The sequence below is a fragment of the Dipodomys merriami genome, unplaced genomic scaffold (genome assembly GCF_024711535.1).
Source record: "Dipodomys merriami isolate MVZ:Mamm:240054 unplaced genomic scaffold, mDipMer1.0.p SCAF_1, whole genome shotgun sequence".
Classification (NCBI taxonomy): Eukaryota; Metazoa; Chordata; class Mammalia; order Rodentia; family Heteromyidae; genus Dipodomys; species Dipodomys merriami.
The window spans coordinates 90,998,415-91,011,780 of NW_027202270.1; the positions used below are offsets into that span (position 1 = coordinate 90,998,415).

General features: G+C 51.8%; 1 protein-coding gene across 1 annotated transcript; it reads right to left on the bottom strand.

The window, feature by feature from the left end:
• Nucleotides 1-689: 689 nt before the first annotated feature.
• Nucleotides 690-13,364, bottom strand: Ajuba (ajuba LIM protein). The gene is made up of 8 exons (XM_070024988.1): nucleotides 11,939-13,364; nucleotides 8,893-8,994; nucleotides 5,539-5,606; nucleotides 5,376-5,438; nucleotides 4,121-4,251; nucleotides 3,985-4,036; nucleotides 3,203-3,271; nucleotides 690-2,050 (listed from the first exon to the last, which is right to left on the bottom strand). Exons 1-8 carry the CDS (start codon nucleotides 12,972-12,974, stop codon nucleotides 1,925-1,927), a joined length of 1,647 nt encoding a protein of 548 aa, XP_069881089.1. The 5' UTR covers nucleotides 12,975-13,364; the 3' UTR covers nucleotides 690-1,924.
• Between the last annotated feature and the right edge of the window lie 2 nt (nucleotides 13,365-13,366).

Consider the following 13,366-nt stretch of genomic DNA (forward strand, 5'->3'; position numbering starts at 1 on the left):
CTTTAATCATAGCTTTTCTGGGGTTTAAGATCAGGAGAGTATGGGGCTGGGAATGTGGCTCAGTGGTAGAGCGCTTGCCTTGCATGTATGAGGCCCTGGGTTGGATTCCTCAGCACCACATAATCAAAAAGAAAAAAACCAGATGTGGTGCTGTGGATCAAGTGGTAGAGTGCTAGCCTTGAGCTGAAGAGTTGAGGGACAGTACCCAAGCCCAGAGTTCAGGCCCCACGACTGGACCCCCCCCCAAAAAAAAAGATCAAGAGAGCATAGTTATTGGTCAACCTCAGCAAAGTAAGAGATCCTATTTCAACAGAAAACAGCTGGGCATGATGGTATGCGTCTATCACCCCAGCTATGACAGGGAAGAAGGCTGCAGTCCAAGCTAGCCTAGAATAAAACAAGGCTCTCTCAAAAAAAAAAAAAAGACTAGAAGTGGCTCAAATGAAGGTAGTTCAGTGGTAGAGTGCTTGTCTTGCATGCATGAGGCCCTGCGTTCAATTTCTCAGCACCACATAAACAGAAAAGGCTGGAAGTAGTGCTGTGGCTCAAGTGGTAGAGCACTAGCCTTGAGCTGAAGAGCTAGGGACAGCACCCAAGCCTAGAGTTAAAGCCCCACGACCGACAAAAGAAAAAAAAAATGCCCACAAAAAAACCACAAAACATGACATACAAAATGTTTGTATCAACTGTATTTATTGCTATAAAGCTTGAACTTTTTTTAAAAAAAGTGTTTTAAAAGTAGATGACATAGGAAAAGACACCCATAAAGGTAGGAAACAATCTCATCATTTACAAAGTGCTGCAAATTTGATAAATTTATGATGCCAGAAACTCACTCAGAGGTACTCTTGGATGAGTAGATATAAATCTTTAAAATAGAGAAAAGAATGCCCAAATGGATATAAAAATACCCCCCCCAAAGAGAATTAAGCTTTTGACAAATTGGTCATTCAGAGAACTAAAACTTTTAAGCATGTTTTCAGTGCACTGTTTTATTTTTTGTTGTTGTTGTTTTTAAAAGACATTTAGCTTTAGGTGAGTTCAAGTTTCAGCCCAATCCAAGTATTCTGGGGTTGCAGTGGAGGTTAACTCCGGATCCCTCTGAGAGCAGGTAGATCTTGAGTGTAAAGCTACTGCTAGGGAACTAAGCATAAGACTGACCTGAGAAGAAGGGAGTGAGTGTGCACACGCTTATCAATGTACCACAAATACTACACTGGGCTATAGGGCTCAGTGCACCTACAGCTGGGAATAAGGCTAGCTTGCAGCTTCCTAGACATCCCACCCAGCAAGCTCTATACCCAGAGACCCACTCATGACCTCCACAACTGAGCAGAGGAGGAAACAGCCTCCCCAGGCCCACGATTCCCTGAGAAACAGGCAACACAGGCAGCAGGCCCACCCAGCGCTGGGCAACATTCCCAGCAGAGGGATGCAAAGCGTTCTTAAAAGGCCATTTAGAAAGTCCAGGGTTTCCAGATACAGACAGGACATTGGTAAATACCTAGCTGAGTCCATGTCTGATGCCATGTATGGGGTACAACATGATGTGGGCACTTCCATAATGTCCTCTTCTCTTGTGATCCACAGCCAGAACATTGTTCAACTTATGCACATACATTGGAGATAAAGACCAGAATCAGATATGTAGAAAGTACTGGAACCTGCTTGTATGTACCTGAAGATATGTTACAGCCCAGGCTACACACATGGAAAGCCTGTCATCCCCCCACCCTGGAGATCAGAGGGTTTCTCTAGTCCATTTGGAATGTTAGGATCTTTGGGTCTCTGGCCCTTGGGACCTCTCCAGAGGACTCTTCTGCCAGGATTGCAGAGTGCATTCCTTGCCTCGGCAGGCCTCTGAGAGGCCCACTGGCCAGGGGAGTTTGTCCATGGCGGCGATGATGGCAGCAGTGAGTGCAGCTCAGATATAGTTAGCAGTGGGCTGCCGGGCACTGAGTCGTTGCATGTGACAGCCATGGCAGAGCAAGTGCCCATCCAAAGGGAAACAGCAGCAACCTTCTTCATCACTAAGCTGCATCCGGCAATCCTAGGAAAGAAGGCACCAAGTTCACCTCAGTCTAGTAACTTGCACACTTAAAAACTGGTTGCAACTGGCTGGGAATGTGGCTTAGTGGTAGAGTGTTTGTCTAGCACGCATGAAACCCTGGATTCAATTCCTCAGTACTACATAAACAGAAAAGGCCGGAAGTGGCACTATGGCTCAAGTGGTAGAGTGCTAGCCTTGAGCAAAAGAAGCTCAGGGACAGTGTCAAGGCCCTGAGTTCAAGCCCCAGGATTGGCCAAAAAAAAAAAAAAAAAAAAAGGTCGCAAGATGGGAGTAGAAATGACACAAGAAACCCAAGAAAATGGAGCTCCAGTGGCGCAATCGGTTAGCGCCCGGTACTTATAAAAAAAAAAAAAAAAAACCAAGAAAATACCTCATCTGGACACCAGGTGTCGCTGATACTACAGAAATAATGAGACAAGGCCCCACTTCCAGTAGTAACAAAGAATCCCTAGCCTTTTTTTTTTTCCTCCCTTTTTTTTTTGTGCCAGTATAGGAGCTTGAACTCAGTGCCTGAGGGTTGTTCCTTATGGCTCAGGGCTAGCTAGCATTCTACCACTAGAGCCAGATTAAGAGTCTCACAGAGGGGCTGGGAAGGTGGCTCAGTGGTAGAGCGCTTGATTTGCATGCCTGAGGCCCTGGGTTCGATTCCTCAGCACCACATAAGCAAAAAGAAAAAAGCCGGAGGTGGCGCTGTGGCTCAAGTGGTAGAGCGCTAGCCTTGAGCTGAAGAGCTGAGGGACAGTGCCCAGGCCCAGAGTTCAGGCCCCACGACCGGACCCAAAAAAAAAAAAAAAAAAAAAAAAAAAAAGTCTCACAGACTTTTCTGCCCAAACTGGCTTCAAACCAGTATCCTCAGATCAGAGTGTTTTGAGTAGCTAGGATTATACATGCGAGCCACCAGCACCTGGCTTAGGAGTTTACCTCTGGAGCAATCAGATTCAGATTCAGCAATGGGTAAACAACTAAGATTAGAGAGAGTAGCTGGAAGAAAAGAGACCGGAAGAGATAAAACATAGCACCTTCCTGTTTCCTGGGTCCTCCATCTTTCCCATAGATGTATAGCTGCTCAAGGACTCGACCCTAGTTCCTGCCCATTCCAATTCTCCCAACAGCCCAGGACCCATCACTTACCTCACAGTGATAGCACTCAAAGTGATAATCACGGTCCATGGATATCACCCTCACGATGTCCTCACAGCCCTGAAATATGCACACCCATGGTTATAAGAGCAGCTTGGTGCCCCCAACTCCCTCTCCTCCCCATGGATTCCTTCTTCCAACAGGAAGCTCATACAAAGGCCCCCAGGGCCTCTTTGCAATCAGATACAATCACTGGTAGTTTGGAGATGCTTTCATAAATCCTACCAGAAATCCCCCTTGCCCCTTCCTGGCACTGGTTTCATGGGGAGCACTATAGAGGGCCCTTCCTTCCCTCTCCCTCCTTAACCCCACTCCCAGGTGTGAGTGGAGGGGAAGGAAGGGAAAGCCACAGGAGTATAAACAAAGTCCATGAGGTTGGTGAGGAGGCACCATAGATCTAATTCTGAACCAGCCCTTGGCTTCTTTCTCTAACATCTTTCACATGTGGAGTTTAAATAATTTCTGACCATGTCCTGAGAATTTTTTATCCTTCACCTTTTTCCAGCCCCTACATCTAGGATCAAAGAAAGCCTCCTCCTGTGATTCAGGACAGAAGATATGGAGCCTGCACCCAGCAAGGCTATCAGACATGTCCAGGCCCGGATGTTAGGGTCAGGGTAGTGACCCTAAGAGCAGAGTCACACGGGAATCCTCACAGAGTGCATTCCTCAGCTGCACCACTTCCCAAGGGAGACCAGGCCACATGTCCCCACCCCCTCCCCAGAGACAGAAGCAGCACTGGCTGCCCTGCAGAACTACCCAGACATACTGACCTCAGAGGGGAGGATGGGTTGGCCACAGGCTGCACATTTAGGGGCATAATTTCTAAAAGAAAAAGTAGTAGTGATTAACTGGAGGTGGAGAACCCTTGGACCCAGCTCCATATTACACCCCTAGCATTTGACTCACTTGTGGTAGTCGGTGACACAGTAGACCTGGTTGGAGAAATCCACTGTGAAGGGAACACCATCCAAGCACTTGTTGCAAACGATGCATCGGAAGCAGCCTGGGTGGTAGGACTTGCCCATAGCCTGCAGGATCTGACTTACAGAGTGGAAGGAGGATCAGTCTCCCTTCAGCTTCCCATTTTATATTCCCCAAGCTCCCACTCATCTCTTCCAACCCCATCTTGTCCTCCTGCAAGAATGTTTTGTAATTTGAGGGGATCAAGGAGTCTGCCAGTACTGAGGCCTGAACTTAGGGCCTCCAGCTCTTGCTTGGCTTTTTCCACTCAAGGCTGGCTCCCCATCACCTTGAGCCATTCCTCCACTTCTGGATTTTTGCTACTTAATTGGAAATAAGAGTCTCATAGACTTTTCTGCCCCAGGTGGTTTAAAATTAAATCCTCAGATCTCAGACTCCTGAGAAGCTAGGATTATAAAGGTGAGCTGCAGCACCTGGCTTCCCCCATCCCTCAAGAAGTCTAACCCTGAAAAAGGTCTTAGATTTCAACCCTGGACACAATATTAGGATCACCTAGGGAGCTTTTTAAAAACAATGCCAGCCAGGCTGGTAACACACACATATAATTACAGCACTCAGGAGGCTGAAGCAGAAGGATCAAGACTTTCAGACCATCCTGGGCTAACACAGTAAGATAGTTTCAGGGGGAAAAAAAAAAAATCAGTGCTCATAGAAGTAGAACTCTAATAGGCAGAGAGAGTACCTAGCCTCTGAGTTCAAGCCCCAGTACCAGCACACACAAAAGAGTAGATTAAAAAAAAAAAATCAATGACCAGTTCCTACTCTAGAATTAGCCCATCTAGTTATGGGCTCCAACACTGTATTTTTTTCCAGGCCTTCTCAGGTGATCTGCTTGCTAAGATGCCAGGGTTTATAATCACTGATCTAATCCAATTCCAAGAAAGGGAAGGAAGGAAGGAAGGAAGGAAGGAAGGAAGGAAGGAAGGAAGGAAGGAAGGAAGGAAGGAAGGAAAGAAATAATTCCAACTGATTTCAACCAGTAGCAGAAAAGTCCTAGCTTAGATTGGAGGGCCTAGTTGTGCATGCAGAAGGAAAACATTGGGAATAACTGCTGTAGGGGGGAAAATGTCAAGAACGTGATTTATCCGGGGATAGGCTTTCTTCCAGCCTTCTCTCAGCATCCATCTAGCCCCAGATACCAGCCCTCAGGCCTGCAGCTTCCCTGGAGCACTTTCCTCACCTTCTCCAAAATCAAGTGACCACAGACACAGCATTTCTCAGCTGCCTCCTGAAACCCTGAAAACTAAAGAAAACAACAGGATGTCAGTCAAGCTGAGAACAATGGGTAGAACTCCCAAATGGGTGTGAGGGGGCAAGTCCAGATGCAAGGGACCATCACTCACCAGATAATCTTCCTCACAGTACACAGAGCCGTTGACACTGTAGAAAGCCTTGCAGCGCAACGTCCTCCCTAGAAGCAGCAGAAAAGGGACTGAAGCCAATCCTAGAGCCCAGAGTAGGGCTTCTCTTTCCCTGGTGTCCCTGCTCCTCAATGATGCACAATCCATGGAAGCCTAGATTTCAGTTCTTTTCCTTCTAACTGCTCTGTCCTTCCTCCCACACAAAAGTTCCATCTGACACCAGGCACCAGTGGCTCACAACTGGAATCCTGCAGCCAGCCCAGACTGGAAAGTCCACGAGACTCTATCTCCATTTAACCACCAGAAAGCTGGAAGTGAAGGTGTGGCTCAGGTAGTAGAATGCCTTCCCTTAAGTATAAAAACTAAGGGACAGTGCCCAGACCCTGAATTCAAGTTCTAGTATTGGCGAGCGCATGCATGCGCGTGCATATACACACACACACACACACACACACAAATCCCATCTGATGCAATATCAACTTGCTTTGGCCTTACTCCAGGTAACCTCTCCCCTCTTTTCTTACTGCTCCTTCCTGTGTACTCAACAGCTGTCTGCAACCCTCCCCAAAATGAGCACCTTCCTCACCACTGTAGACCAGTGTGCTGTTTAGCGCTGAGTGAGGTGCTAGACAAATTGCATAGAGAATCATACTGCCACAGACTTTGCCTTTTGGAACCTTCCAACCCATGTCCCATTGCCTCACCATGGATGTCCTGCACTTACAATCCCATCTACTTCTTTCTTTTTTTTTTTTTTGGTCCGGTCGTGGTGCCTGAATTTTGGGCCTGGGTGCTGTCCTTCAGCTCTTCAGCTCAAGGCTAGCACTCTACCACTTGAGCCACAGCACCACTACTGGGTTTTTTCTTTTTGCTTATGTGGTGCTGAGGAATTGAACCCAGGGCCTCATGCATGCAAGGCAAGCGCTCTACCACTGAGCCAACTTCCCAGCCCCCATCTACTTCTTTCTTTCATTTTTTGCTAGTCCTGTGGCTTGAACTCAGGATCTGGGCATTGTCCTTGAGCTTCTTTTGCTCAAGGTGAGAGCACTCTACCACTTGAGCCACAATGCCACTTCTGGTTCCTCCTTCTCCCCCTCCCCCTCTTTTTCTTCTTTGTTGGTTGTGGGGCTTGAACTCTGAGCCTAACCAGCGCTCTACCACTTCAGCCATAGTGCCACTGCTGGTTTTCTGGAGGTTTATTGGAGATAAGAATCTCACAGACTTTCCTGCCCAGGCTGGCTTTGAACAGCAATCCTCAGATCTCAGTCTCCTGAGTAGCTGGGATTACAGGGATGAGCCGCTGGCACCCAGCATTTCTGGCTTTTTCCATGTATGTGGTACTGAGGAATTGAACCTGGGCTTCATGCATGCTAGGCAAACACTCTACCATTGAACCATATTCCAATCCTCCATGTACTTCTTTCTAGACACTCTATGGAGGTCAGATCACACTGGAGTTAATGCTGGGAGAAAGCATTTATTTATGTACTTATTTGTTTATTTATGGATTTTTAAAAACTTATTGTGCCAGTACTGCTGCTTGAACTCAGCACCTGAGTGCTGTATCTTATCCTTTTTCACTCAAGGCTGGCACTGTACCACTCAAGCCATACCTGCTCCACTTCTGATTGGAGTTAAGTGTTTCATGGACTTTCTCCTCATTTGAATAGTGATCTCCAGATCTCTGTCTTTTGAGTAGCTAGGATTACAGGTGTAAACTACTGGTGCCTGGCTTTTTGATTTTTTTTTTTTTTTTGAGATAGACCTGCATCAGAAAGCTATGTTTGTATTTGTGTGAGAAAGCTATGTTTGTATTTGTGTGTGCTGGTACTGGGGGCTTGAACTGAGGGTCTGGGCCTTGTCCCTGGGCTTCTTTTTTCTTTTCTTTCTCAAGGCTAGCACTCTACCACTTGAGCTTCTGCTCCACTTCTGGCTTTTTTGGTGCTTTATTGGAGCTAAAGAGTCTCATGGATTTCACTGCCTGGGCTGACTTTGAACCTTGAACCTCAGATTTCAGTCTCTTGAGTAGCTAGGATTACAGGTGTGAGCCACCTTTGCCTAGCTTAAGTGTGCTTTGTTTGAGAGCAATGCATTGTTGTATGTACTGGGATGCTCTCCAAGTGTGGACCTAAAGTTTTCTAGGTGAGTGGAGCCAGGAATCTTTTCCCAAGCAAACAAAGCAGGACCATTCCAAACCACTCCATGGTGTCTAAATGGTCAGAGATAAAGGGGGAGTGGAAAGAAGTCTTCAGAAGAGGGCTTATAAAAAAGGACAGGCAGGGGCTGGGAAGGTGGCTCAGTGGTAGAGTGCTTGCTTGCCTTGTATGCATGAGGCCCTGGGTTCGATTCATTAGCACCACATAAGCAGAAAAAGCCAGATGTGGCATTGTGGCTCAAGTGGTAGAACACTAGCCTTGAGCTGAAGAGCTGAGGGACAGTAACCAAGCCCAGAGTTCAGGGGCCCCATGACTGACAAAAAAAAAAGGGACAGGCAGACCAGCCTTAAAGAGCTAGGTATGGTAGTGCACACCTGTAATTCCAGCACTAGGAAACAGGAGAATGGTGAATTCAAAGTCAGCTTGGGCTATATAGTCAGAGACACCTCGTCTCAAGAAACCAAAAGACAGAGGAGAGAGAAGGAGAAGGAAGGAGACCCAGGGATCCAGACAGAAGCTGGAGGAGTGGAAAGCTGAGTGCAGGCAGATAGGAGATTATAGGTTTAGCAGATGAAGTAGAATGGGTAAGCAGTGGGAAGGGGTAATGAGAAAGGGGAGAAAGGGTGATTTGGGGGGGCTGGGAGCACCCCCACAGAGGGCCTCCAGAGCTAACAGCAGAGGCAGGCATTCCTGGAGTGTGATGTCATCAGCTTGGCATGGCCCGGTGGCCTGCACTCTACTGAGGTGGCTGAACTCTGACCAGCCAAGAGAAAACCCCCTCTCCACCTCCCACAGCCCCCACTCCCCCAGCCCACACCCCCGCCCTTCCCACATTCCAGTCTTTCACTGTCGCCCCAGGCAACTTTTGCTGCCCAAGACCAAACTCCACCAAGGAGAGCCCGGAAGGCCAGGCCGGGCGGGAGTCCAGGCTGGGCCAGCAGGGAGGCACAAGAAAGAGGAAGGAGCCAAGGAGAGAAAAGAGGCTGAACTGAGGCAGGAAAGGACTCCAGAAAGCAGGCAGCTTGGGGGGAAGGTTGGGTAGGTAGCACCTTGGGGTAGCTGTGGGTCTCCAGCTGGACAGCTAGGTGGTCCTCAGCAAATGAAGATCTACCAGCTCTCCTGGGGTATTTGGGAGTGTTTATGTGTATGGGGGGGGTGGTACTAGAAGGCTGGCACTTACCACAGGAGCAGCAAACAAAGCACTGGGTGTGGTAGAGGCTGTCCAGGGCCTGGCAGGCATTGCTCTGCCCATAGATGCCTTTGTTGCACTTGATACAGGTGCCTAAGAGGAGAGAAGTCAGCGTCATACTCCATTCCCCAGCTCAAATCCAGGATCCATCCCCGAGCTTTTGAGAAGGCCACAAGAAATGGGATGCATAAGATGCTGACCAGGAAGATCTTTTCTTGTTTACTTGATTAGTTAGATTCTTCTTGTTGTGTGTGTGTGTTAGGACTAGGGTTTGAACTTAGAGCCTTATATTCTCTCCCTTGGCTTTTCTGCTCAGAGCTAGGGCTCTGCTTGAGTCACAGCTCCACTTCTGCCTTTCTGCTGATTTATTGGAGGCAAGAGTCTCATCTCACTGACTTTCCTGGGACTGGCTTCAAACCTTAATTCTCAGATCTTAGCCACAAGAGTAGTCAGGATTAGAGGAATGAGCCACCATCGCCTAACAGATTCTTTCTGATCATCTATATTGTGCCTAGCACAGTACCTAGTAGTGGGGGGAAAATGGAGAAAGTCAAAACATGTTGAAGAAACAACAGGCAAATGTGGGACAAATGGTTGGGAGTACTGGCACATAGCCCACTTTAAAATATCTAGTAGTTGGGCAGGTAGCTCACACCTAGAATCCCAACTCCTCAGGAAGTCCAGACTCGAAGGATTATGGTCAAAGGCCAAAAAGTCTTTCTACAAAATAATAAAAGTATAAAAGCTAGGTTGTAGGTGTGATTCAAATGGTAGAGTACCAGTAGAAGAACCCAAGAGCCTTGTGTTCAAACCCTGATACCAGGAAAAAAGAAAAACACTTTCGAGAAAAGCAGGCTAGGATCAGGAAGCCTTCCTGGGACTTCAGATTTCCCTTCTGTAAATTAATCTGCTGTTCAGGTAAAGAATGATTTCTCTCTACTGGATGCTTTGAAGGATGAAGAGAAGGATCTGGTTCAGCAGAGGGTCCTGTGAGCATGACTCCTATGGGAAGGGAGCTGCCATGGTTGTGTTCCTAAGACGAGGAGAAGGGTGGTAAACCCTAATGTCTCCCTGCCACCTGCCACAGGAGAGACACTGAGCTCAGAGCCCTCTCCCTACATCCCCCACTGTGCTGCATATACCTGACTCTGGCACCAGCTTTTCCTGGGTGTGTTCTTCCTTCCCTCCACTCCCCAATTCCAGGCCCATGAGTGAGGGCTAGGGCCTGTCTCTGGGGAGCAGATCCCAACGAGTTTGCCCCACCTCTCCCCCTCGGCACACTGCCACACTCCCTGCCTGTTGGGGCCCATCCCAGTCTTTGCCCAGGGGCTTGGGAGCTGGTGCAGCAGCTGCAGCAACTGATGAGCCCAGGCCTGTTCGGCTCCCACCCTCTGGCAGCTGGGGCAAGGCTGAAGCCAAGGATGAGGGCCCCTACTAAGAGGCTACCTTCAGGGTAGGACTGGGGCCCAAGGAGACCCTAGGGGCTTTGTTGCCTAGGGACAAGAAGCTCCCACCTGTGAATTCAAAAGGGTGGCTAGTCACAAGGGACAGATCTGCCCAGGAGTGTCACATCAGAAGTCCTATCAGAGATGTTCTTTGGGAAGCCTTGGCCATGATGGGAAGACAAGAGGAAGCTGCTCAGGCATGTCTGTCTCACCTCCTGTCTCCCAGCCTATCCATACCTATCTGCTTCCTACCACTTCCTGCCATTTCATTCCAAGTTCTCTGAGTTCCTTTCTTCCTTTTGGCTCTGATGGTTTAGCCAAGGAGACTTACTTCTCAGTGACTCCTCCTGGGCTTCAAAAGGAAACTGCTAAATGACCCTGTCACTCTGTTTCCCTTGATCAAAGTTCCTGGCTTCCCCCTCTTAGAGTAGGAGAAAAGAATGGGCTGGGGAGAAGTGTTGGGGTTGAACTATACAGCCCCTTCCAGCCTGCAGCCCTGTTACTAGATTTCTTCCCAATCATCCCTGCCCAACTTGCCTTCCTCTCCCGCTTCACATTTCTAGCCATGAACTTCTACAGCAGGGCAGGGGCATGAGTGATAAGAATGGTGGGGAGGCGCTGGGAAACTGAAGAGGCTCACAGTCTAGAAGGGTGGACCTTCCACTCTGCAATCAGATCGGGCATTGCTTTTTATGAAGCAGTGCCTATGGGCTCGAGACCCTTTCACACACACACCGCCCCCCATTGCTGAGACTTATCATCAAATCCGTACTTCCTGAGCACCACCAGATTTCCTTAACTGCACACAAAGTCAGGGGCTACTTCTGGGCTGAGTCGTAAACAGGTTATGGCCAGCATTCAAGGCCAGGTTGTTACTGATGCGCACAGGATGGATATCCATCCATCCAAAGGTGGCTGTGTTCCAGTAGTCGTGGCTTTTGCCCTGACGTCCGGAGGGTGGGGGGGAAGTGGTCGTACCTTCGGGTCTCTGCTTTCATGCCCACGGGCACACCTCGCCAGCAGGACTGGGCGACATGTGGGTGCCTAGGTTGCGTTTCAGGGCGCTCCATTTCCCCGACAGCGGCCACGGTTCCGCGTGAACTGGGGAGCACCTCCTCCCCCCCCCCCGCAACCGCGTGAGCGCACCCCACCCCTGGGCCGCGGCGGGCCCCGCCCGCGGGCACCTGGAGCGCCGGGGCAGGAGTCGGCACGCACGCGGCCCGCCCGCCCCGCCCCCACCGCGCATTCCCCGAATTCCTGCGGGGGGGCCGGGTGGGGGAGCGGCGCGCCGCAGCCTGCAGGGGCAGCGTCGCGAGGGGGGGGGAGCAAGGTGGGGGGGGATGCTCTCGGCACCACCGGGTATCCTCCCAGCAGGGCCTCCTACTGCGAGAACCCCAGGCGCTCTAAAGCTACAGATCATGAGGAGGGTCTGAATTTGGCAAGGGCTCTAGGGCCCACCCCCGTCCATCTCTCGGGCCACTCTTCTGCCTCTGGGACCCCTGGGCACGGGCAATTTGGGCCGCCGGGGGTCCTGGAGAGTCGATCTAGAGGACTGGTCCCTCCCCGACCCTCGCCACTTGTCTTTCACTCACCGAAGTAGTCCTCGCGGGCCTCTGGCTCCCGCATCCGGGCTCGGGAGGCCTCCGGAACGAAAGGACCCGGCGGCTCCTCGGCCCCCGACGGTTCTACCCCCGGAGGTTCCCCTCGGGCGCAGCCTTCTCGCCCGCCGCTGCCCACCGTCAAGCGCAGCAAGGCTGTGAGCTCATCCTGGTAACGGGCACCCGCGGCGCAATCCGCGTAGCCAGTCACTGAGTGTCGTCCGGGCTGCGCTCCGCGTCTTTCCAGGGGTCCCGCCGCTCCCGCTGCGGCCCCGGTCAGAGCTCCCGGGCTGCCCAGGGCCGGGGGGTACGAGTGGCGGCTCTCCTGGCAGCCGAAACCCGCGGGCCGGTGAGCGCACAGTCGGTCCAGGGCGGCGTGGAGCTCGGGGTAGGCGGACGGGACCCCTCCGGGGGAATAGCCTGCCGAAGCCCCGGTCAGGGGTGGGCCGAACAGGCACGGGCCGGCGGGCAGGGGGCTCCCGTGGCGCTGGTCGTAGCCCATGCTGATGCCGCTGGTGCGATTGCTGCAGGGCCGGCTACCTCCGGCCCCACCGGCCCCCGCCCCGTCCAGCAGCAAGCTGCCCCGGGGGCTGGACGGCTTACTCGCGTCGCTGGCTGAGCTACTGGCGAAGCTGGAGCGGGGACTTAGGGCCGGTGCCGTCGTCTCCAGCCGGAAATCGGGAGGCAATGACTGAGGTAGAGGCAAGGCCCGGGTGGGCAGCGGCCCCCCAGGAAAGGAGCCTTCGTAGCGCTGCGCCTCGAACGAGCTGCGCGGATTCCGCTCAGAGTCCAGGGGGCCTTGCTCCCGAGACGGCTCCAGCGGCTCATCCCCAGGTCCCCCAGCAGCTCCTCGGGGCCCTGATTTCCTGGGTGCCCCCAGCCCACTTAGGCGCCCCTTTCCCGGCCCCGGAGTTCCATCAGACCCAGACCGGCTCGCTTCACCCTTTCTGCGGCCGAACTTGGCGCTGCCGGAGTCCGAGAGCCTTAACTTCTCCAGCAGGCGACTGGCTTTCTCCCCTAGCCGCTCCATGCCCTCGGGCCCGGGGCCTGTAGCCCCCTCCCCGCCTGGCACCCCGCGGCGTCTTGGTGGCCGCTTCTTTTTGACTGCGGCCGGACCTCCGTTTCCCAGGGGTACAGGATAGGCACAGAGGGCTTAGCGGGCGTCCCAGGTGCCCGGCGCCCGCAATCCCGCAGCATCCCCCGGCGAGAGGGGCTTCTTCCCCCCGCGCATCTGGGGTCAAGTGGGTCAGCAAGGGCCCAGAGCCGTGGCTGTCGGGCCCGCAGGTCTCTATCTGTTCACGCGTCGACGCAACTCACCACACGACTGACCCCGGCCCCCGCCCCCCTAGCGCTCTCACACTCCGCACACACCGAACTTCTCTCCCAAACTTTTGTCTGCCTGGCCGGATCTACTTTCCTGGA

Bases quoted from the DNA above. Each gene is read 5' to 3' on its own strand.
- Ajuba (XM_070024988.1), bottom strand. From the start codon at position 12,974: ATGGAGCGGCTAGGGGAGAAAGCCAGTCGCCTGCTGGAGAAGTTAAGG. The intron at 5,439-5,538 runs GTGAGTGATGGT...TGTTTTCTTTAG, and splicing joins ACTGTGAGGAAGATTATCTG to TTTTCAGGGTTTCAGGAGGC. The intron at 4,252-5,375 runs GTGAGGAAAGTG...TCTGTAAGTCAG, and splicing joins GTCACTTGATTTTGGAGAAG to ATCCTGCAGGCTATGGGCAA.